The sequence below is a fragment of the Etheostoma spectabile genome, chromosome 22 (assembly GCF_008692095.1).
Source record: "Etheostoma spectabile isolate EspeVRDwgs_2016 chromosome 22, UIUC_Espe_1.0, whole genome shotgun sequence".
NCBI lineage: Eukaryota > Metazoa > Chordata > Actinopteri > Perciformes > Percidae > Etheostoma > Etheostoma spectabile.
Genome location: NC_045754.1, coordinates 1416544 through 1442003, shown reverse-complemented (window position 1 = coordinate 1442003; position 25460 = coordinate 1416544). Strand labels below are relative to the sequence as shown.

The window sequence follows — 25460 nt, the reverse complement described above, 5'->3', positions numbered from 1 at the left end:
CATAAAGAAAATGAGTAGATGATTGGGCTAGGGCTCTCCGGGGCTTGGCACCAGCACATAAACCTGCACGTTTGTGTCCGGATGTGTCTGCTTACAGTTAGTTGCCTACTGGAAATATGTCACATAACATTTGATGAAAGTGATGCTTTTGAAAACATGATATTTCTGACAACAAATGAAAGATTTTTGAAATGTCATGTCTATTTTGTCTGGGTGGAGATGAGATGAAAACAGTTGGAACACGGCAACAACTCGCCCAGCACTGCAGACAATTCATCACTGCGGGTCAACAACATAATGCTGTGTCTACATTGGCAGGATTAACAGATAAAATGGGTGGAAGCCCGGTGCTCGGAAGCTCCAACGGCTGCTACGAGTACATGTTGCTGACCAAGCTGTTGTACCGGTCCTCGCCGTTGCATCTTCTTCAGAGGCAGGGGTGCAAGACGGCCACCGCTCGCCTCAGAGCATTGGAGAGCCCCACTCAATGCTGTGTGTGTGTGTGTGTGTGTGTGTGTGTGTGTGTGTGTGTTTGTACTAGTAGTAAAGAGAGAGAATGGGAGAAGGAAGTCTGTGTGGCGTAGACCGGGTCACCACAGACCCAAATCTTTTCGGCTGTTGCTACCATCATATGCCTCTTTATGTTTGGCACATTGTCTGGGTCACTTCTTACATCATAACAAGGTAATACCATGTGCAATCAAGTGAGGTCTGATTAACAGTAATGTAAATGCTAAATGCCTGTAGTATCTGTTGATACTACAACAACGCAAAGTAAAGGCTCTTAACCTTGCAGTTTTGCACAACATAATATATTCAAATAATTTAGAAAGAAAAAACGATTTGCCTATTAAACAAACCAGACTAAAAGATGATACAGATACAGATTAAGTGTAGCCTTTGCGTTGTGCTTCAGCAGATTGACAACTTAACCGTGAAACTATACTATGATCCAAAGTTACATGCTATTGTAAATAGCAACACTGTCTCCTCCTAACTCTTGTTAAGTAATATAAGACTAATGCTATAGAAAGTAAAATTCATGTTCATTTTGTTAGATCATTGTTTGTTTTTTGAAGTGTTTTAATCTGTGTTTTAGGGATCCTAAGCTGTTTTGTACATGTCTGTGTTGCAGTCATTAAGATCTCATCTGAACAAATCAAAACTACTCTGACTTGTAGTTAAAATCTTTAACAGCCAACATAATAAAATTAGGTTTTATTTGTACTCGAGTCCATAAATACAGTTGATGAATATGGGCACGGGGAACGGGAACTAAAGGCCTTGGTTAGCAACAATAAGCTCCAGTTACCTCCGTTATAAAGATAACGAGCAGACTGCCGCAGAGAGGGTGACAACCAGACTGATAAATGACGTTGTGGGAGCTTTCACAGCGGTGTTGCCACGGCGTTTCTACAGTTCATTAGTACAGTAACTCCAATGGCAAGACCACCAGCAGCAGGATACAACTAATGACTGAGTCTGAAGGAAATTGTTGACACCCTGTCATGCACGCAGCGTGTAACTTCACAGGAGGGAGGAGATTTTGTTTACCTGGGCGGGTCTCAATCCGCCTACACTTTTGTGTATGGGAAACACTGTTATTATGATTTATGATGAAATTATACATGCCTATTAGGCTCATGGGTGCAGTAAGTAATATATGTGTTACTATCTGTGCGTGTCTTTGTGTGTTAATTAGTAATTTGGTCCAGTATAAACAGACTGCTGTTAGTGCTGTTGGCTTGATTGACAAAGCTCAGCCAACAGGCCAGTCTCTCTAATTTCTTCTTTCTGTAATTGAGCACTACATAATTCTGTTTGTTAATGTGAATCTCTGTTTGGAAAACAATTATTGAAGGGATAAGCAGTAGTAATTAGTGGAATTAGTTATTTTACAATATTACTGTCTCTGAATTTTAATGTGTTACACTACTTTTTCACTCTTGCGTTACTTTCACCAAAATAACAGCAGAAGTTTGACATGGCAGCTAGCTTGTGAATTTCACCACCGGCTATAAAATAACACTTCATAAAGTTTTGTATTCATAACCAGTCCCTCCAGGATTTTGAAGCCTTTTTTTTTAGATTGCTGCGGCCCAAAATGCCTGATGTTGCGGGAGCTTTTGTAAAAAAATTGTGATGAAAGTTGCGATGTCTTTTGTATGTATGTCGCAATGAAGTTGTGGGAGACAGAGAATGTTCCAATATAAGTTGCGATTATTTTTTTTTGTATAGTTTTATAAAAATAAACTTGTTTTGAGGAGACTAAAACTACTCTGGGCTGAGTTTTCCTAGTAACCTTGCCAATAAGGCTGAGGATGCTCCTCTGCTGTAGGTCATCCAGTACATCTCATCCCATGTTTTTCCTGCATCCACCGTGTGTGTGTGTGTGTGTGTGTGTGTGTGTGTGTGTGTGTGTGGTGTGTGTGTGTGTGTGTGTGTGTGTGTGTGTGTGTGTGTGTGTGTCGTGGGGGGGAACTGAGCAGCCCCGCCCGCTGCAGAGAGCCGACAGGGTTGAAACAGCAGCAGCTGTCAGTGACTTCAGAGTGAAAAATCATTACAGCGTGCATTGATGTTAAAATGTAGACAGGTTGTCAGGACGGTCTGACATGTTTTGCATGTCTTTCACTGTGTTTGGTTGGTCTATGTGAGATGTTTGAGTCACACACGTCTCGTCTTCTTATCAGACACAAGGAAATGAATATGGCGACGTTTAGTACGTGTGATAACAACCCGTTCTCACTCCCACTTGGTCATTGGCTCTCAGAGTCACATTCTGATACAAAGTCTGCCACGGGGGACTGCTGGGATTGGTTGAAGTCGTGGTGAATGATTGAATTCACGTAAATGTAAATGTGCTGTATTTATATAGCGCTTTTCTAGTCTTAACAACTACTCAAAGCGCTTTTTACATCATACAGGAAACATTAACCATTCACACACATTCATACACTGTGGCCGAGGCTGCTGTACAAGGTGCCACCTGCTCATCAGATAAACACTCACACACATTCAGTGTCTTGCCCAAGGACACTTTGACATGGGACTGCAGGGGCAGGGATTGAACCCCAAACCTTCCGATTGCAGACAACCACTCTACCACTGAGCCACAGCCGCCCCCTCACGTGAATTGGCGCGACCGCGAAATCCTGGAGGGACTGCATGACACTATTGTATTATTGTGCACATTAGCTACAACAGTAACAGCAGTTACCCTATGTAATTCACTCCTACATCTTTCTACTTGGGAGAAAAATGTGCTCCTTGGAAAAAAAGTTACCATTACGCCCAAATCATACTAATCAAATGAACTGGACTTTGGGGTCAAGTGAAGTTGAATGCTAAAGCCCCTTACTGCATTATATCCCATTATGTTTTATAGTTTGAATTGTGACCTGCCACCAGAATGTTGTGTTTACTTGACAAAAATGAAGACCTTTTTTTGTAATGGCGTGTACACTATCACAGAGGGAAAGTAACTACATTAACACGTTTTTTATTTTTTTTTAATTGACAATCGATTTTGAATCGAATCTTGATCTTAAAAATCGATATTGAATCGTGACATTTTCTGAATAATGCACCCCTACCAAAAATGTATCAGAATTAGGGTTGCACGGGCGACCGGATAGCTCAGTTGGTAGAGCGGGCGCCCATATATGGAGGTTTTCTCCTCGACACAGCGGGCCCGGGTTGGACTCCAACCTGTGGCCCTTTGCGGCATGTCATTCCCCCTCTCTCTCCCCTTTGATCTCTTCAGCTGTCCTGTCAATAAAGGCCTAAAAATGCCCAAAAAATGATCTTCCAAAAAAATAAGAATGCATGAAAAGACGTCCCCCCCAAAAGCCCCATTCATTTAACTGGCTAATCTCACCATGCTATTACTGTTACACTCCACTATGATGCAAATCGTTTGCTCTAAAATGCATAGACTTGGCCCCCCACCAAAGCTGAATGCACATTGGAAGGCATTTAGCAGCAGAGCTGAAAGCATGTGATTGGGTTTGTGTGCAGGTGAACTAAAGGAAACTCCAGACATAACTACACTAATCAAGAATGAGTGTTTATAGTCTTACAGAATTTAAGATTTTGTTCGTCACACAGTATCACACTAAAAGAAGCAGATCTCTGTGTGTGTGTGTGTGTGTGTGTGTGTGTGTGTGTGTGTGTGTGTGTGTGTGGTGTGTGCGTGTGCGTGTGTGTGTGTGTAAACAGGGTGTTACCTACCTCAAAGTTGTATTCCTTGTCTATCCTGGTCCGAGAGATGCTCCTGAGCACAATTCCCTCTATATGCACTGCTGCAACAACAGGGAGCAGTAATAAACAATGACTCAGTCTCTCCGACAAGTTTAACAAAACAAGAGCAATGTAGCAATTAGGACTTAGGTAATAACGACTTTACAAACACAACAAGCCTATACCATCAGAGTTATCATAGTACTTACTAGGAATAAATTAGACATAGGTGTGTCCAGACAATTTATCACTTAAAAAGGAATTAAGGGAACACTTAAACTGGAGGCGGCTCTACTGTATATGTTGCTGTGGCAACTGTCAACATAAAAAAGCATAAAAATCATTGAAGGGCCAAGTAAAGGAGACAAAACAAAACAAAACATAAAAATGTAATGTAAAAACAAATTCTAGCTATAATAACATAACAAGCTTTATGGATTAAACATGTTATTTTGGCAGGAATTTTCCCCTGCACAGTGTTTATTCTAAGACTGCTTTGGTGGAGTAAATCAAATTAAGACTGAAGAAATCCCCAAATCAAAATGCTTTACAGTTCCCTGTTGTACCTGCAGCAAATTTGTGGTTATCATAATCACCTTCTCTTTGTGTTGTCCAGCAGCTGGAGCGTCGGCTCTGGCAAGGAGAATGGGAGGCTGTACACTCCCCCAAACCCAGGGCTGGGGGAGGCAGGTAATCGCTCTCCTGACCCGTGAGCTCCTGCAGACCAAAAATACACCAAGTAAGGTACTGGCTCATACTGGTTCGTCACAATTTTGACCTTCAATTACAGGGTGGCTATAATGTCTTTCACATGTTTCATACTTATCTAGCTCTAGCTTGCTGCCGGATGTCCGGTGCCTTACACTTTCTCTGCGTTGGATTTTTAAACCCCGGTGGATTCTGAGGACTATAGTTAACTGCTCCTCAGATCTCTGCAGGGTAAATCCAGACAGCTAGCTAGACTGTATATTTGTGTTGAATCTGAGTTTTCTGTTGGATTTCTAAAACAACCTTTGAACGTACACGTTCCACCCAAACAAGTTCCTTCCCGAGGCTATTTTGCAAAGGCACCGTTGCTCCGTCCAGCACCGCCCACATCGATAGCGATGGGTTTAAATTAGTAACGATTCAATATTTAATCGCAATTAATTGCATTAATGTGATAGTTAACTTGCAATTAATCACACATTTTTATCTATTCTAAATGTCCTTTGATTTCATTTTGTCCCATTATATTTGTAATTTTACTGCTCTTATCAACATGGAAAAGTGGATTGGTTTGCTTTGTGAAAATGTTTTTTATTAAAAACATCATTGGCATATAGCCTACTGTAGTGTTCAATGTCACAGTAACATTCTCACTTGGAGCAAATAATCTCTCACACAATGTAACACTGTCCCTCAATAAAAGGGTGAAAACATACTTTGATGGGGGGGGGGGGAATTGGCATCAGCTGTGTGCTTGGCCATCAAGTGGTATTTCAGCCTGGCCGTGCTGCGATGATAGCTCAGGTCACAACGACAAACACACAGATCACTTTGGTCTGGTCAATGGAACATTCGGCAACTTTTAAAAAGTAAACTTTCTGTCCAGAATCTTAGTGGCGTCCATTTTGTCGTCTTGTGCTCGCCATCCACTCAAAATGTAAGGTTACTACTCTTTGGCCGGCTTGCAAGCCCAAACGGCGTGTGTACAGCGTGCCTGTTGTTTGGTTTCCGGTCTAACTAGATCCGGTGCGGTGTTGTAGCTTTTCTAACGTTACTAGTTGTTAGAACAGCATGTGAAAAAACTACAGTTTGCAAGGCCAAAACGAACGGTAATCTAGCAATCACAAACATTTACGCTGTTAAAATGGTTTCGCATCAACGCCGTTAATTACATGTTTAACTGACAGCAGCACTAGTTTAAAGAAATGACCATAAACCAGAGCACGTTTCTCTCCTATTCCATAATACTAACTACCCAGATCCTCTTCCGCAGCGCTGTGGAGGAAGGTCTGACAAAGTGAGACTAACATTTTAATAACAAACCTTTGTTTGATAATTCAAAAGCAAAGTGCTGCTGCTTGAGCACAGTGCAAAGTTGGATCATTCACATTGTAGTTTGTTTTGTTGTCTAAAAACAACTGAGCTACACCAGTTGTGGTCGATCAGAAGGGACGAAACTAACATTATGAAACAAAAAAACACCAGGAACCATTGTTATTTTCAACCATGCTCTATTTCATGGTTTCTCTTTCATTTCTTTGTTTATTTGACAGGGGCAGTGACTATGTATCAACAGCAAAGTAACTAAACAAGCCAGAGTAAGCTCCGCAGGCTTATTTTCATCTATCGTCTGTAGTAACCTAAAAAAATTAAATTCGATAAATGACTTAAGACAGTCAGCACATAAAAGCAACATACACAGACCTTCCCTCTGTCTTTTACAATATTTGACAGTGCCACAGTGCAGAGACAGTGCATGACTCTAAAAATGGCATGTGTGATTTTATTAAGAGCAGTGCATCTTCACCAGGCCAGGCCCTGACTCCCAATGATGTCAACCTCCTGGATTTATTTATTATTATATAACAGCGATCGCCTTGCAGAGTGTTGGACCAACTGTAGAAAAGGTACAAGTACAGGGCCCATTCAAAATGTGTCTGTTTGGAACGGGCTGATCGCTTGGCCTTTATATGGCTCCTTGTAGCATTCTCCAGAACCAAGTTGTTCCTCAAAATTACTTACAGAAGGACCACAAAGCTCTTAATATGCAACTGCACTGTAGAGACCTATTGACTTAGAGTGTGCTTTAACCCTTGTGGTATCCTCAGGTCAGATGAGTTTCTTTGAACCAAAATACCTAAAATCAACTTGGATGCATGGATGTATACTGTATGGAACCCATATAACAATCTTTACACACAAAATTAACAATTACTTTTGTTGAATTTTGGGTGTTTTATTCAATTGTATAAATGGTTTTAAAACTTAAATTTTAAAAGTATCGTGACTTAACTTCGACAGAAACCAGTCCGTGATTCACTCAACATCATTTGCTCTTAACTATTAGTCAAAATAATTCAAAATGTCTGCCTTTTAACTCAAAAATTAGGTATGTCATATAAATTAGGTGTATTGACCATGGATAAAATAAATAAATAAATAAATAAAAAAACACTGAAAGAAGTGTTTTAAGAAAGGAAACACACTGGAAAAAGCACAAAAAATTTAAATTCACAAAATCACGGTTGACGGGGACATAACACAATGGTTAACTTCAGGTGATAACATTGTGGGCCCTACTCCTACATTAACCTGACAGAGAACGATGCAAATTATGAATTTAAATACAAAACATCACAATTCAAATGTGGTGTAATCAGACATTTTCCTCATTAACTCATGGCAGTGTACCATCCATACGACCCCTTATGGGAGCCAATCAGCTGCGTTAATCAACCACCAGAACCGGACCGAGTACAGAGACGGACTCACAGAGACGACGTTGGCTCTGGAATGTGAGTGTGTGACTGTGCGCAGAGAGAGAGTGAAAGAAAGGGGCGCAAGAAAAGGTGGAAGGACACTCAAATAATGATAGTTTTTGTTCAACTAAGTTTTAGTGTTGTCTTTTTCATCAACGATATGGCATGTTGATATGGCCACAGTCAGCGTTTAATGACAGCGGTCCTGTCTCGTCTAGTCATTATTATCCTTAACGAATTGAACACTTCAGCAGAGGTGTTCATTTCCATACAGGCTTAGTGGCTTGTCGGTTATAGTTGGAGCATGGATTGGATTTTTTTTTGGCGATGGTGATGTTATTAGTGTTATAAGTTAGCAGCACACTGTAAACGACCGGACCCAGGGTAAGTCTAATGAAGAGTGTTGTCTTTGTGCGGTCAGCGCCGAGATTATGTTATATCCTGCCGTTTATTTGAAAGTGGTGAAATTGCAGCTCCCAGCAACTTCATACAATATGGTTGCTAGCTTTTGTTTGATATGTAGTGTTGGCACAATGGCTTTTTATTGAGTTTCCTCTTAGCAAAATGCTCTGAGTGAATTTAAGTTGGGCTTTTATTTGGAAGGGTAGACATGGAAGAGTTATGGTAGTGCCTTTTTTTCCTCAACCGTCCATCAGCACAACAGTTGTGATGTTCCTGTCAGCTATCTGCTCATGCTCATGCTCATGTAACGTTGGAAGCACCAAGAAGTGAACCGCAGTCAACGGCGGTAAACCTGCCCCTGTACAAAGTGAGTCATCATCCTGCTGCGTGTGGTGTCTGCTGCTTTTTTTTGGTCAATTCTTTCCTCAACCTTTATTGTTCGGCCATTTAGTTTTATTCACAGTTTTTGGATATCTAATGCTGTCAAAACTGCTCCTAATGCTCTAAATTCCAATCCCCGGCTTCATCCAATACCAACAGAAACCAAGTGTGAAGTAGATTGGAGGAATGGTTCATGATAGTTCAGATATTGGTTCAGATATTTCAAAGGCAGACCACACACACACACACCCGCCCCCCCCCCCCCCCCCCCCCCCGATTGATTAGATAAATGCTCACTATGATTAGACAGCATCCAACTATTTTCTATTTTCTATTTTTGTTATTGCCACTCTTCATTCTAACCCCAACCGGCCCGTCAGACACCGCCTACCAAGAGCCTGGGTCTGACCGAGGTTTCTGCCTAAAAGGAAGTTTTTCCTCGCCACTGTCGCACTGCTGCTTGCTCTGGAGGAAACTACTAGAACTGTTGGGTCCTTGTAAATTCTGGAGTGTGGTCTATCTGTAAAGTGTCTTGAGATAACTCTTGTTATGAATTGATACTATAAATAAAATTGAATTGAAATTGAATTGAACTATAAAGCAAATAATCCCTGTGTCTGTCATATGAATATCTTGAAAATGTAGGCCAACTCTTCACCCTCTCTCTAACTGGGGATGTTGGTTTTGGCAGGGGTAGAAGAAGTAGGCCTACTTGAAACGTTTTCTTATCGAGTAAAACTATCAAACCCTCAACATTTACACCTTTGGTGCGGTTCATTTCGGCAGAATCACAGAATCTTATTCGGGAGCAGACCAATAAAGCCAGGCCAAGTCTGGTTAGGGGATCAACTTTGGTACGCTTCGCATCATATGATACGGCAGGGCCTATTTTATTTATTCTATGGAAACAAACAAACTAAGCAGTTCTTCCAGGATTTTGCAATTGAGCCAATTCAACCAATTGCCCATAAATTGGGTTCGACTAGCAATTTTGACCAATCATCGCAACTTTTCCACAAATTTGACCAATTTCCTGCGACTTCTACCAATCCCTGCAGTCCCACGTGCCAGACTTTGTATTAGTATGTGACTCTGAGAGCCAATGACCAAGTGGGAGTGAGAATGGGTTGACGTCACACATACGTCATCATATTCATTTCCTTGTTTCTGATATGATGACGAGACGTGTGTGACTCAAACATCTCACATTTACCAACAAACGTACAGCGAAAGACCGTGCAAAACATTTCAGACTGTCCTGCCAACCTGTATACATTTTAACATCAATGACCGCTGTAATGATTTTTCATTTTCGCTGTTTCTCTGCAGGGGGCGGGGCTGCCCAGTTCCCCCCACGACACACACACACAAAACCGTAGATGAGACATACGGGATGACCTAAATTGAGGACAGCTATGCTCGTTATTGTAAGAGCAATGATAAGTTAAAGTCGTACTTTATCAAACCGTACGAATGTGTGTCCCAGGCCAGGATAGGAAATTAACTAACAATGTAAAGATCAACAAGCCACTGACAGACATGTTCAAATTTGATTCTGTCTTCTGCAACTTCATTGCAACAAACATACAAAAGACATCGCTACTTTTATCGTAATTTTTTACAGGGGCAAAATCAGGCATTTTGGGGCAGAACAATCTCAAAAAAAGGTTGCGAAATCCTGGAGGGACTGCTTATAGGTGTGAAAGGCCTCTAGAGTATTTTCACACCTTGGTCCGTTTTGAGGCAGTGTGAGAGTCTAGTAACAGGTAGTCTATAGCCAAGTTTTCTCTCGCACAACTAAAACTACTTTTGAACATACACGTTCCACCAAAACAAGTTCTTTCCTGAGGCTGTTTTGCAGAGGTGATGTTGCTCTGTGTGGAGCTTAGCACCGCCCAAGACAATTGTGATTGGTTTAAAGAAATGCCAATAAACCAGAGCACGTTTCTTTCCCTTCCCGGAATGCTGTGTGGACTAGCCAGACTGGTAATACGGGTCTATGTAACAGCTGACTGTTTTCTGAAACATGCACCAGCACAACGCGCAATCGCTTGTCTCTTTATCTGTTTCTACGTGAAATTAAATCTGAAATGTTGACAGAAAACTTTAACAATGTAATGTGAAATACAGAGTATATATAAAGTGTATTTGTGCAAATTAGGGGATTAAAGAACACAAAAGGGCGCCAACATTCCGATTAAGTGACACTCTCACTCCCGCATAACCCTGAAGTGAATCTCCTGGTTGCTTGATCTGGTTTGAACAGGAACTAAGGCAGGAAGACATCTACACAAGTTTAAATTTGTTTTCAGCGGATGACCCTAAAGGGTGAGGGGGTTTTCATTTGCTGGAAGGAAGTTCTGACACTTGAGAGTATGCTGCACAACAGCTTTGCATTCCTAACATGACTTCAGATTAGGTAAGTGATTTTTCCATTTATAGGTGTACACACTAGGGCTGTCAAAATGATTGCGATAATAAGGACAGCAAATTCCTTTTAATACCCCTATTTTTGACACACAAATTGTAATATAGAGGCATGACTGGAATTATGTTTGCTTGATTGACAGGTGTTGCCCACTCAACTCGGTTGCTACTTGGTCTGCCCACCCTGCTTCATCCTCCTTGTTTTCAGTAACTGACAAACATTGCTGCATGCACTAAACCCAGACTCCAGGGGCCTGTTACACAAACCATGTTTACAGAGTTATCTGGATCTGGAAATCTGGGACATGGACAGGCATAGAAAGTGTTGGAATTTAGTTATGAAAGTCGGTTCATTTTTTACAGTAAGATATCATGTTAAAACGTCAGTTTGCTTCCTAATTTTACCCAACAAATAGGGTTAACCCATGCTTGTCTACAATCCCCCCCCCCACCCCACACACACATAATGTATGTAATGTTGTATTACATTCAAACATATGCTCCAATTTTCAAGCAACTGAAAAGTAGCATGTGCAAAATGTTCCTCCAATGTACCAATATGATCCACATCTGTCTGGATTTGCAGGCTGTTGAGTAATTAGACAATAATGTCAAAGAGCTTGGCAATTCATGGATGTAACGTTAGGTTTAATAGGGGCAGCGCTTGTTAATGAGTTTCCCTGTATATAGGCATTTAGAAAGATGACGGTAGGCAGTATAGAGTCACAGCAGCAACAAATAATACAGTGTATCATGGAACCAAAGCAAAAAGTCATATAAATATCCCAAACATTTGAAAATGTCCTGCGCAACTGGTTGAAACCACCTACCGAACTTTAGCTGCTGGCAGATTACTAGCTGAACGTGTTAGCTAGCTAACGTTAACTCTGATAGCGTTAACTCTGTTAGCGTTAACTCTGTTAGCGTTAGCTGCCCTGCTCATGATAGGAAAATGAAGTTTCCTGCTAGTAACGTTACGTATTATTGTCGTATTACCTATAACGTAATGTATATTTTAATTGAGATGTAACTCTAGCCAGCTAACGTTATGCTACAGGCTTGAACTCAAGTTTAGAGCTAGCTAGCTTAATATTTAATGGAACTAATGTTGGTGCATTGCTCATTACCGTTATCTGGGCGTTTACTCTAAGCTGACTTTGACGTCTCTCCTCCTGTATGGCAAGTTCTATTTTGTCAAGCTGACCCCGGACCATCTCCCGTTGGTGGAAATGGAAAGCTGGGTGGAGAGAGGCCATGGCAAAAAGCAGCGACAACTGCTCCAGAGGTCCTGCCGCTGTTTCGTTAGTGGATAAGCCGCAGGTCTGCTCAGACCGCCCGTACACATTGTCAGGGCATGGTGGATGAAACGAGTGGTGGTGAGGGTCCATGAATGGAGGGAGGGTGTAATCATATTGTTTATAGAACAAGGCCGGATCTACATGGCTCAGTATCCGAAAGAGTATTCCAGCACATTCCCTGCTTTCAGACCCGAGGAGGGACAGGCAGACCAGGAGTTTGGACCTAACCACTGGATCAATGACGTCCGTTAAAACTCCCAAATCACTCGGACTATTCGCCCGAAACTCAAAGTCTCTTAAAACATGGTAATCTTTCCTAGCGAGATCTTCTAAGTAAGATCCTAAAAAGCGGAGCTCCAGTGGTTGGCACATATGTAACAGCCCACACATGAATTCAATTCGCTTAGCGGGGTTTAAATGTAGGCCAAACCACTCGAAAACAGTCTCCTTGTCCAGCTGGGATGGATACACACTAGGTCTGGGCGAGTCAGCCAGTCCGCCGAACACCGAAGAAGGAGGCACCACCCTGGGAATATGCTGGTGCTCCGACTGATCCAATGAATCGTCCTCGGCCGTTTCGTCGCCTCCTTCCTCGCCCGTTTTCAGCGGTAGCTTCATTTTCAGCATTATCAGCACTGCGAAAAAGGCTTCAAGGTGTAAATAACGGACTAATTTTCATTGCTGACCGTTTCGTAACGCTGAAAAGCGAGATGGACTGTCAGTCGTTTTACAGTGTTTTACTATTAGCTAATCATCTGACGCGACGATAATACTGTAGCTTTTTCCTACGTTACATTCTTCTTCTTTTACGCCTCTTCTTCTTCTTCTGCTTTTATGCCGGTTGCTTATGGGTGCACACTGCAACCTACTGTACCGGAGGCCAAATTCTTTTTCCTGCTATGGCCACGACAAGACCCGCCCTTCTATAGCAGGCCTACTTGCAAATACTTTATATTATTAGGTAACATAGGAGTAATTAACGGATTAAATATGAATGAAAATACAAAACAAATCAGAACAAAACCAAAATGAGCAACAGCAAAAAACAAAAAATATATTCTACAAAACACTTTTGTCTCCAGCCTATTTAATCTTAATACACTTTGCTGTATTTCCATATATATATATATATATATATAATATAATATATTATTTTTTAAAGATTATTTTTTGGGGTAATTTTTTTCCTTTTTGTAGACATGATAGACATGAAAGGTGGGAGAGAGATGGGGGACGACACACCGCAAAGGGCCACAGGTCAGACTCGAACCCGGCCTGCTCCAAAGGACTCAGCCTACGTGGGGCCTGTGCTCTTTCTGGGTGAGCTAGAGGTCGCCCCAAGTTTGCTGTATTTCCAACTTTAAAGCTTCTCTATTGGATTTCTAAGGTTGCATATATGACGCAACTGTGACCCAGGCAACTGTGTAAGTATGGCAAACAGTTTTAACATTTAATCAAACCATGTTTCCATCGTTTCCATCTGTAATTACATGTATGATAGCCATAATAGCATTTCTACTGGATACAGTTGTATAGGTAGATTGCTAATTAAAGAATTCCACAACAACAGTTTTACTAGTGGAAAAAAACTTTGATTGAACTGGTCAAAATTAAAATTTTCAGTTTAAACATTTGATAGCTAGACTGGATCCATAATTCAACTCTTCCTAGCAATTCAGATATCCACAACGACATTCTTCCTATCTACAATTGTCATTTCAGATATCCTTAACATCATTCTTACTAATGCAAATGAAGTCACGTTTCCAATTCATGTGCATTTGGATTTCCGTTTCAGATGTCCACAACATTTCTTCCTATTCCGAATGAACATTCCAGATATCTGCAATAGAATCATTGCTAGGAAGAACTCCCATTTTAGATATCTACAATTTAATTGTTACTAGTCAGAACTCTAATTTCAGGTATCCAAAATGAAAGAAACATTCCAGATATCTATATTGTGATTTCATTCTACATTCTATATAGTAAAAATGTCATTACGGATACGTACAACTGCACTTACAGGAAAAATACAATTGTGGATATCTGTAATAGCAATGCTTCCTATCTAGAAAGTAATTTTATTCATCTGAAACAGTAACTGACAGCAAAAAGTGAATAATGAATGCCAAAATGGTTCACTTTAGTTTTAACAATTGTATTACAGAAATCTAAAATGGGATTTCCGCCAAATAATAATTCTATTGCAGATATCTGGAATATTCATTCTGAATAGGAAGAATAACGTTGTGGATATCTGAAATTGAAAGCCCAATAAACATAAATGGGAAACGTGACGTCGTTTGTACTAGTAAGAACGGCGTTGTGGATATCTGAAATGACAATTGTAGATCAACATTATGTCATTTGGACATCTGAATTGTGGGGATATAGGGAGAACACACAAAACCCAACACAGAAAGGCCCAGAACGACCCGGATTCCAAGAACCAAGAACCTTCTGTACAATGAACATTCGCAAAGTTTTTCCAAGACTGTCCTCCTCTGAAAAAACGACCCCATAAGTTGTTAGTTCAAGCAGCAATTATGACCCATTTTTATGTTTATAGTGGTGGCACCCTCTAGTTGTCGTAGTAACTTTGAAGGGAGCAAAGCATTAAGGACATTGTTGTAAAAAGTTGTTGATGTTTCGAAAGTAAAATCATACACATATGGGGGATCATGGATAATGTTGTCATGGTCAGTTGTGTCACCGGCCACACCAATGGGCCATTCATTCAACTAGACTGGGTAATGACATGTCAAGTTTTCTCAATCCTCATTTTGAAAAGATCACACTCAAAGTAAATCAAACAAACAAAACAGCATTTCTATACTTTTAATTCTACCATTTATTTTGTGACAATGTGATAGTAAATAATACTACACTATGTGATAGATAGCACTGTCGGCAGTTTGTGTCCTGGAGGAAACTATTTTAACTGGTTGGGTTCCTGTAAATTCTGGAGTTGGTCTATCTGTAAACGTATTGAGATAACTCTTGTTGAATTGATACTACATAAATTGTGACATTGATTGAATATACTACTACTACTACTACTACTAATAATAATTTAATTTAATAATAATAATAATGAGAACTGTAGTTTTATAGCACCCTTCATACACAAAATGAAGTTGAAATTGCTTTACAGTTAAAATGAGAAAAATATTAGTAAAACAGTAACGATAAATAATATATATGTAAATATAAAAGCATCAACATGCATTGGCCTTAGTTTTTGGTACAGGTAGAGAAGAGTCTGTAGATCTGAGGGCTCCACCAGGGACATGTCTGTGCATTATATCAACTAAGAAGTCAGGGCTGTTCCACAGATTTTTATTTAGCCAACACTGCCCTCTAGAGGAATAATGTGACACTTACAAAGAAAAGGACAGCAGAATTGGTCAAATGTGGCTGCTTGGTGCAGCTTTCACTGTGTAGATGTGTTCAGTCAATCAGGGTGCTGAGAGAAAGAAAAGCTGCTATAAATATGTAAACCAAAAGGCTGGACGGTCACTGAAGTGATTTGCATATATTCATTTGAATGATCCCAGCTAACGCTGAATGGCTAAAAGCTTCATAGTTTTAGTTGTTAACTTAACTTAATAAGTTAGTCTTACGTGTTAACCGTTAAACATTGATTAAAAAGCATCAACAAAAGTGTTGATTTTGAATTCCTTATTTCCTGCATGAAAAGGAGAAAACAACACTGTCCTTGCATCCCCAACTGAACTGCATGGACACTCATCCTCGCCTTCCTCTAGGAGCTTATCATAGACCTCGTGGTCTTGTTGCAGAGAAAGTCTAGACACTTTTTTATTTTTTTTTGAATGCAGTACTTTTGTTTTGCTCTTTTTGATTTATTTATTCACAGAGGTCAGACAGGCCGTGTCAACAGCAACGCCTTGAAGCACAGAGGGAACAGCAACCTTCATCATAAGAGCCTCTGAGAACACCTACCCTCTGCTGCTTCGACAGGGGGCAACGGCAGTTCGGCGTTCCTTGTCCTTGTACGACAGACAGTTCCAGTCTCACTAATGGGCAACTTGGTGGAACGTCAAGATATAATGAGCACATTTAAGCACATACATGAGGTTTTTCCATTTTATACTATTTAAAATCATACTTCTCTTCACTATAAGATTATTCTATATTATAGATTAGGAATACCATTTGTAGTCACTGTTCCATTATTAGATTAGATTAGATTAGATAATACTTTATTCATCCCACAGCGGGGAAATTCCTTTGTTACAGTAGCATTGTCTACAATAAGAGCAAAAAAACAAACAAACAAACAAGTAAACACACAAGAAAACAGGCAAACAGTAGACAATGAGCTGAAGGTAGACTGAAGTTAAGTGGCGTCTAATAAAGGTATTGTAAAGTGTGGTTGCCATAGTAAAAAAAAACAATATTGCAGTGTAAGTAAGTGACCTTAAAATTAAATTGAATATGTAATTAAAGTAATGTAAAAGTAGGTAACCATAATATAAGTTGTATTCACCTGTGACCATAAATAATATTGAAAAAGTAAGTACTTGTAATGGAAAAATATAAACACAGAGAAAGATATACAGAGAGTGTATGGATTATGTATGGTATAAAGTATGGATATCTTTATTGTGACTATCATTGCCACAGTGCATCACACCCCCAACCGGCCCCGTCAGACACCCCCGTACCAAGAGCCCGGGTCTGTCCCAGGTTTCTTCCTAAAAGGAGTTTTTCCGTGCCACCGTTGCACTAGTTGCTCTTGGGGGAATTACTAGAATTGTTGGTGCCTTGTAAATTATAGAGTGTGGTCTAGACCTACTCTATCTGTAAAGTGTCTCGAGATTACTCTTGTTAGGATTTGATACTATAAATAAAATTGAATCGAATTGAACTACAGTATGAAAACTAGTTCCAAATAATTCCAAATACCTCCACCTTGAAACAGTGAAATGCTACACATTAATGCATCAGTAATAATACTCTAATAGCACAACAGTCATAGGTGTATTATATATTATGTTGAGTTATATTTTGCTGATAATACTTTTGTACTTTTGCTTTAGTAACATTTTGAATACAGGACTGTTAATTGTAAAAGAGTATTTTTTACAGTGTGGTAGAATCATTTTATCTGAATACTTCTTCCACCATGGTTTTCAATTCAATTCAATTCAATTTTATTTATATAAGGCCAAATTACAACAACAGTTATCTCATTGCCCTTTTCATAAAATAACAGGTCTAGACTGTACTCTGTGATGTTATTTACAGAAACCCGACAATTCCCACTAAGAGTTAAGCACTAGGTGACAGAGGCAAGGAAAAACTCCTTTAAGAGGCAGAAACTTGGAGCAGAACCATGGCTCTGGGTGGGGGGGCATCTGCCTCCACCGGTTAGGGGTAAGAGAAAGAGACAGAGAGTCAGAGAAAGAAAAGAGACAGATAGGGATTGGGTTTTTATTCTTTTTTTTTTTTCTGTGCAAGGTCCCACTTCTTTGTACATACATAAGTGAGTTAGCCTGGTTTGCCAGGATGTTTTGCAGTTCTTCAGAGCTTGCTTTAGACCAACACGTGTTGCAGCTCCGACCTGCACCATGCAGGCTGATGCAAAGGATGTGGCAAGTTGCTCTATATTTTTCTTACTGTCAACAAATCTCATGAAACACCAAAAACAACAATGTATTGGTCTGTCCAATAGTTTTTACTTAAGATGTACAGTACTTTTTTTTTTAAACAGTCACTTTCCAAGTTCAGTAATATCCCGAACAGCTGGGCACTATAGTTTGTTAGAAAATGTTATTAAAAAAAGATGTAAATAGTGCATTTGTTGGGGACTATTTTTAGCGATGGATTAATACACATTTGGTGCTGTACTTCAACTTTAACTTTATTTGTGTCGATTTGGGCCATGTAGTGGTGAGTCTTAAAGTGATAGCCATGTCAACTGCCCCAGAGGGTCAGTCGGGGGAGAAGGGGTAGTCACGGTAGCCACCACTGCACACACACCTGGGCGTATATATTGGCAGTTTGGAACATTTGAACATATTGCTAAACCCTACCTGCGGTCTCCTTTGCTGGGAGAAGAGCGGAAGGCAGCTTTTCAGAGATAAATACGCCAGCTAGCAAGCTTTTCATCTCTGAAGCCGGCTTGCCACTGGCCACAGGTCGGCTGTTTGACTCATTTTCAGTTTCCAGTGAAGATTTAAAGCACGGTGGAATTTGGAAGCTAGCTAACTAACCAGCCATCCATCCGTGATAAACTGTAAATTCACTATTGTTTCTGCTATTTTCAGCCACAATGTGTGCGCAATTGCAGTAACGTAACCATGACGTCCACCCGAAATTGGTCTATAAGCCAGTTTGGCAAATAATACTGCAGCATGACTCGCCATTTCTCTGCTGGGTTCTCTCTACACAAACAGAAACGACAATCCGCTCTCAGACAAAGGCACTTTTTATTCTCACGTCTGCTCACACACACTTCCAACATAAATACACAATTTCACCGTATGGCTCTGATCGCCTGGCTTTTCTGGCGCAAGTGGTCTGGTTGCTCTAAAACTGAAGACACAGTTGGCAAATATTTCAATAGTAAATCAAGCACAACAGCCTGCGTAGCTATTATTCTCTAGTGTGTGCCAGGTTCCAGGATTATTTTTCAATGAACACCAACTGTGTCAATCAACTCTCTGCTGCCACTGGTCTCATGAGCCATCCCCAGACCTCCCTCCGCTGGCGCTCAACGCAAAACCCTGTCCACATCCCGAAATAGCCTAGGCTACCTCCGCTGAGGACTCAGAGTAACTGCTAAGCTCCATTCATAATAATTTACCAGAGGTTAAAGTGGGCCGGACCTATCTGGAACTGCTCCAGCCCCTTCAAATAATAGATACATTAATCCAATTATACAGTGTTTAATTCGAGCACCACCGTTAGTCGATGAAGAAGGAAAATGTCTCATTAGTTCACATGTCCTTATTACAGCTGGACAGTTAGGTGTCTGTTAGTCTTGGATTGCCAGACCTTCCTCCACAGCGCTGCACAGGAGGGTCTGGCTTGTCCACACAGCGTTCTGGGATGGGAGTATAAACATGCTCTGGTTCATTGGCATGTCTTATAACCAATCACAATCGTCATGGGCCACGCCGGGGCCCCAGTGCCGCTGCAAAATAGTCTTGGGTGGGAACTTGTTTTAGTGGAACGTGGACGTTCAAAAGTAGTTTTAGTCGTGCAAAAGAAAACTGAGATTGGACAGATAGTCTAGCTAGCTGTCTGGATTTACCCTGCAGAGATCTGAGGAGCAGGTAACCATAGTCCTCATGTATCCACCGGAGTTTGAAATTCCAACACAAAGAAAGCGTAAGGTATCAGACATCTGGCCAAAAAGAAGGACATAATGTGGAATTTCCAGCGGCAACGGAGCAATCCTGGAAGTTGAACGTCATGGATATAGACTAAGTGTCCGCTAAAGTCAGTTGCACAGTGTCAGTGTGCACCTGTGTTTTTCATTAGACAAGATATATCAGATAAAATCTTATCTGAAATCACTTTGACTAAATAATGAAAAATAGCTGACAAAATTCAAGGAGAAAATATTTTTAGTAAAAGTAATGACTAACGTGGTAGTAGAAGTACTCTACTTCGTACATTTAACTATTATTTGTAGGCTAAAACTGTTAATACTGCACAGTACAAGTCCTGCAATCAAATGTTAAATAAAAGTGAAGTGTAAAAAGAGAGACATTATCAGCACAATGTACTTAAATTGACTCATCGTCTGTTCAAGGAGGAGCTTTCAACTCTTACATAATCCTTGATGGTTTAATGAAAAATAATACATATTTTAATTGTACTTTGTGAGTATATTCTGAATGTATTCTACATAGCCGGAAACGTTTAATTTCAGGTAAATGTAGGAGTACAATGTTTTCCTCTGAAGTAAGAATACACAGTATTGGGCTGCATATTACGTGCTTTGGGGTCCTTCTGTAAGTTATTTCATGGTAAAATGGTTCAGGAGAAAGCGGTACCACAGGCCAAGCAACTGAATTCCAAACAGTTACATGTTGAACAGGCCCTGCACTACTATTGAAGAAATGGAAGATGTTAGCTATGATTTAATATGATGATTATAAGACAAGTTCACACAAATACACTAGTGCATTTTAACACTGCCTACACATTGTGTGTGTGTGGTGTGTGTGTGTGTGTGTGGTGTGTGTGTGTGTGTGTGTGTGTGTGTGTGTAAATCCACATTGGTCTCCATAGTGTCACATTCTGTGGTGAAGTCAGTGAAGCTAGCCAGGATTTAGAAAGGCTGCCCTGACACTCCCACCACTCCCTCTGCCAACCAGTGGGAGGACTGTCACTACCAAGTCAGGACTTCACTTTCTACACTTTCTCCTAGCAAAGTGGCATTCATCATTGCCTACTGGCAGCTGAAAGAGAAAGGTAAGACCCTGTCATCACTTCTTTACTGCATGTGCTGTTATGTAGATGGCTAATCAAAGGGCCAACTATGTGGTATATCTGTTCAGGCACAGATCGTAGTTTGTGATGTACATGTCTCGCAATCAATATCAAAGTAGTGTTAAGTCACAGGGAGAAAATGATCTGTGTTCTTGTTGGTGGTTGTGGATTCATATACCTCTTAACCTGCAGCTGTATATCCATTTATGCATACATGTATCATCGCTGGTTTTTTTCGTAGCCTTTTCCAAATTTGATGTTACCATGGCATAGGTTTGGTTTGGCCACAAGTGACCGGCCATCAGGACGAGAAGACAAGCTAAATATACAGTATAACTGCATACATCAACCTCTGTGATTATGGGTCAGCGATGTTGTCTGCCTTAGCGCAGGGCACCAGTCTTGTTTCTGTGTGTCTCTTGGCATTTTAAAGTCATGCTGTAAGTTCAGTCTGTAGTCTAACTTCCATCCTAATTACTATATTTTCAACTACTGAATGATTTAGAAAAGATGGAGAAGCTGTGTGGTGTTTCAGATAGTCAGGGGATGAGGCAGCTATTTTTGGTTTGGGAAATCATGTAAAGATAATTTCATTGCTAAAAGGCTAAATTGCTAAAAGTATAGTCTTCAGAAGTAGTCCCCAAATATCTGTCCTCAGGAGGTTTAACATGACAGCTAACATACAGTTATCCATGGCAAACATACCTTAAAGCAAGACTATGTATGTAGAAAGAGGAATTAACACAATCTTCTTACAAAAGAAAACAAATTATAAGCAATAAAACATACACTTGTTCAATTCCGACACAGCCTGTCTCTGTCTGGTATGACCAGTAACTTTTGGTGTTTAATTTTAGCATAGATATTGCTGTGTGTCTTACATCACTGAGTAATTTCTCTGACTTTGACTTAAAAGTGTTTTTTTACATGTTATCCAGCAGATGACTGCTCTTTTAGGGATACCACAGACATCTGCTGTCTCCTCATAACTTTAAAATGTTTCACCTCCCCTTTGCGCTTCTTCTGTGCTGCACTAGCTGTGGCAGGCCAGGCAAGTCTGTAGAAATATTAAATATGATACCTTTGGGGACGCCTGGATAGCTCAGTTGGTGAGGCGGGCGCCCTTATATAGAGGTTTACTCCTCAATGCAGCGGGCCCGGGTTGGACTCCGACCTGCGGCCCTTTGCTGCATGTCATTCCCCGTCCCTCTCCCCTTTCATGTCTTCAGCTGTCCTGTCAAAATAAAGGCTGAAAATGCCCGTAGCATTCTGCGCAGTGAACGCTACGTGACCAAATCTCTGAGTTATACAGAAATTGAATTTGTTGCTACAAATGTGGCTATGTTTTTGCATTATTTAAACCTCCTTACTACAAATCAAGTAAATCATTGGTCAAGTTTTCACCCAAACATAGCAGAAATCTCAACAGAATCTCCAGAAAATTGGACTGAGCACAGTGGACATTAATTCTCCAGTCGAGTACCATTAAACATTTGCAAAAGACTTTTCCACCTCAGCCAAGCATAAAAACTTCCAATTACCAGTGTTTTCACTAAGGTTTTTTTTGTGTATAGTATGTGGAAATGCTAAATGCACATAAACAGGTGGTTGAAAACGCACTTCTCGACAAACATTTTCAAAAGATAACATTACTGACTTCTTTATTCATCTTTCAAACATACATTCAGGTCCTGTCATTTCACAACAGAATACATGCATGAAATCATCACAGAAATCCTCACATCTGCATTTATTGTTGTCAGTTGTATTAGCACTGCTTTATGATAAACTGAATACCCTGTGATTGGGCTGTCCAATTATTCAAAATTTGATCGTGAAAACGATTTTGGCTCCCAATGATCACAAAAACAGAATAATCGAAAAAAACACTTATTTAGCTTATTACGTTTTGCAAGTAATCTCTTATTTTCTCTTGTGTTCTGAATGAAAAACTAGTGTAAATAGGAAAAGTATTCAAGTTGCCCTGCCCAGTTGGGCTGGGTAAATGATACTGATAACCAGGCTCTCATTGGCTAGCTGTTAGCCAATCAGAGTCAAGCAGCTTAGCTCATTGAATATTAATGAGAACTGGCACAAATGGAGCTGAGTCTTCCTGCAGGTTGTCTGTACCACACTAGAATGGCTTGAAACAAGGTAACCAAGGCATTTATTCCATGTCCATGGTAGAACTTAAAACATTACCACAAAGTAATGAAATAGGTGCGGCAGGGCACCGTTAAGGCACATTTACCACTGTTTTTTAAGTTCAATAATTGCAACATCTTAGTAACCGTGTTAAATTATCGTGATTTCAATATTGACCGAAATAATCGTGGTTAGGTTTCTCCATAATTGAACAGCCCTACTCTGTGAATCAATCTGCACTTTCAACTGCTTCAACATGCAATGATAATGAACATACTGTATGACAAAAACAATCACGTAATGGATTATTTACATGCAAAAGTCAAGTCAGCGCAAATTGTTTCCTAAACCACAGTGTAATAAAGGAAAAGCAATGACTAGTAATTTTTAAAACCACATTCTAAATGCATGAAGACACACAACGTGCTTTGGGAAAGGCTTAGTAGTTATGTAAAGTATGTGTATAGTACAGTAAAAAGACTTCAGCTGGCAAAAACACTGATTTAAAAAAAAAGAATTTGATTAAATTTCACCACATTGACAGAATAATATCCTGTCACACCCTACAGCTCTTAATTCAATGCAATGTCAATAATATGGTCAGCCATCAGCCAGAAATGTAGCTGATCATGTAAGGAATACATGGCAGTGCTATGTTCTCTGCAGTCATCTTTATTTCGTGAACCAACCTAAGGCGCTGAGCAATCCCAGCAACATCTGTGCACAAGGAATGTTCTGTGTCTGAAGCCAGCGGGGGCGGTTGATGTGGTCGGTGTACTGCACTTCTGGTTTGCCAAATGTAGAGTGAGGTTTGGAGAACGTCAGGTTCACTGCCCACCTATCCTCACTGTATGTGTGTAATGACTAGGGAGCTTTGAAATGAAAGAGTGAGGCACTGAGGAGAGGATGTATAAATGGATCCAAGGAAGGAAAAGAATGAAGTGTCTTTTTTGAGGATCCTGGCAGAGACACTCTTAGAAATAGTGAAACATTCTCCACTGGCACGCTGTCTCTGTGTTATTGTCTAGTCCATATCGATGTCCTGTTCAAATGTTTGTCCCGACGGGCTGTAACCACGTTCAATGTTTTATGTTTCTGCAGAACAGGAACCTGCTGAAAACCAGTTTTTAAACTGAGTTAGGCCCGTTTATATTGTAATGTAATGTTACGTTTTAACTTGTATAATAAATATGAATGAATGAATTCACTGTGGCCTTATAGTCAGACCAATTGGACTCTTGGACTTCCTCCCCATGTTCTCCTGGGGTTTTTCTTTTACTGTGACTTCTGTCTTCAAATAAACACCTGTACACTCGGAGGCACGAGACAGTAATAAGTGGACACTAGGGGTGTAACGTTATGCGATATAAAACCAAAAGCACGAGAAGGCAGAATCGCGACACACCCCTAACCAACTCCCAGAGTTATCCTTCCTGTCCAGATCACAAGATCACATCGCAAGTTACGTTTTAAGCTCCTCTTTTTTCTGCTTGTGGAGAGCTACGTGAACACGTGAAACTATATTGATGAGGACGGAGTCCGAGAGTAGGCTATACAAGGCAGACACACAGCTGACAACCTGCAGGTGGAGGCGCTGGAGACAGACTCGGGCATATACGCCGCTGTGTCAGTCCCGCAAGCGGTTTCAGGTTTCCGGTTTTCATCAGCACCGGTACAAGGCTACAGCTGTCCGGGGACACGGAGTGCGGAAAGTGTGTCACTGTCAGAGCCTCCCTGACGGGTGAACTGAGACTCCGTTTCCTGTGCTTTCTTTTGGAAGGCTGGCTGCTGAAAATGTTATTAGCACCTTCCTAGCTAATTAATTAGCCTGAGTTAAACGCTGGCTATCTGTAAACAGAAGGTAGTCATTGGTGTCTGGTGTGAGCACCAGTGTTTGGCCCGCCCCCAAATTTGGTGAGGGTTCATTTCGGACCCAACTGTGAAACAGTAGCCATTGTTTTAACATAATTGAAGGACATTTTTTAACATGCTCAAATCATCTCCACAATGGAGTTTAATTCTGTTTGTTTTTTAACAGTAGGCTATTTTGTTCAATCAGAGGAGACATGGTCGCAGATATGCAAATGAGGTTTATTATACAGCTCAATAAACTGTACAAAGTCTTTGGCGCATAGACAACATTGCTATGCTAATATTTCGTAAATCTACACGCTGTATAGGGGTAGAGAACCATCAGACGCCCCCGATGGAATCTAGACACCGGGGGTGACGAAGGAGCCCTAAGACCAGACCGGAGGAGGCTCCGGACCGGTCAGCTGGAGTGGATGACTGGAGGTGGAAGGGGGGGTGGAGGGTTGCACTCTTTGCCTACAATGACAGCTGAATAGCACATGGGGGGGGGGGGGGGGGGGGCAGATTTATTTAAAGCAGGGTTGTGACTCTGTGATTGGCCCTTGCCATTGTGTACCATTCTGATTGGTTTAGCAGGAAGGTGAACGCCTCCACCAGCTGATTCTATTTAGAAAGAGAGCATTGATTAAGAGTGAGGTCATCCTGAAAGAATTTACACTGAGCTATATTTAAACCAGGAGAGACTAGTTGCAGATATGTGACAGGTATACACAGCAAAAAGTGTATTTATTAGGATAACAGCTGAATTGATTTAGGA

At 40.6% G+C, this 25460-nt stretch overlaps 2 protein-coding genes across 5 annotated transcripts in view; one reads left to right on the top strand and one right to left on the bottom strand.

Moving 5' to 3' along the window:
* Positions 1–13040, bottom strand: part of zcchc2 (zinc finger, CCHC domain containing 2) — a 40615-nt gene extending 27575 nt beyond the window's left edge. For 3 of the 4 annotated variants that reach the window (XM_032503801.1, XM_032503805.1, XM_032503803.1), the window contains exons 1-3: positions 12044–13040; positions 4836–4956; positions 4231–4301 (exon numbers count right to left, since the gene is read on the bottom strand). In XM_032503801.1, coding sequence (XP_032359692.1) covers positions 4231–4301; positions 4836–4956; positions 12044–12841 — 990 coding nt within the window. In that variant the 5' untranslated portion in view covers positions 12842–13040. The remainder of the gene's footprint in view (positions 1–4230; positions 4302–4835; positions 4957–12043) is intronic. The other variant, XM_032503802.1, reaches the window with a different exon arrangement.
* Positions 13041–20627: 7587 nt separating this feature from the next.
* The window catches only part of si:dkey-225n22.4 (collagen alpha-1(XXI) chain), a 105970-nt gene continuing 101137 nt past the window's right edge, over positions 20628–25460 (top strand). The window contains exon 1 of the mRNA XM_032504384.1: positions 20628–20668. The gene's annotated coding sequence lies outside the window, so the exon portion shown is untranslated. The remainder of the gene's footprint in view (positions 20669–25460) is intronic.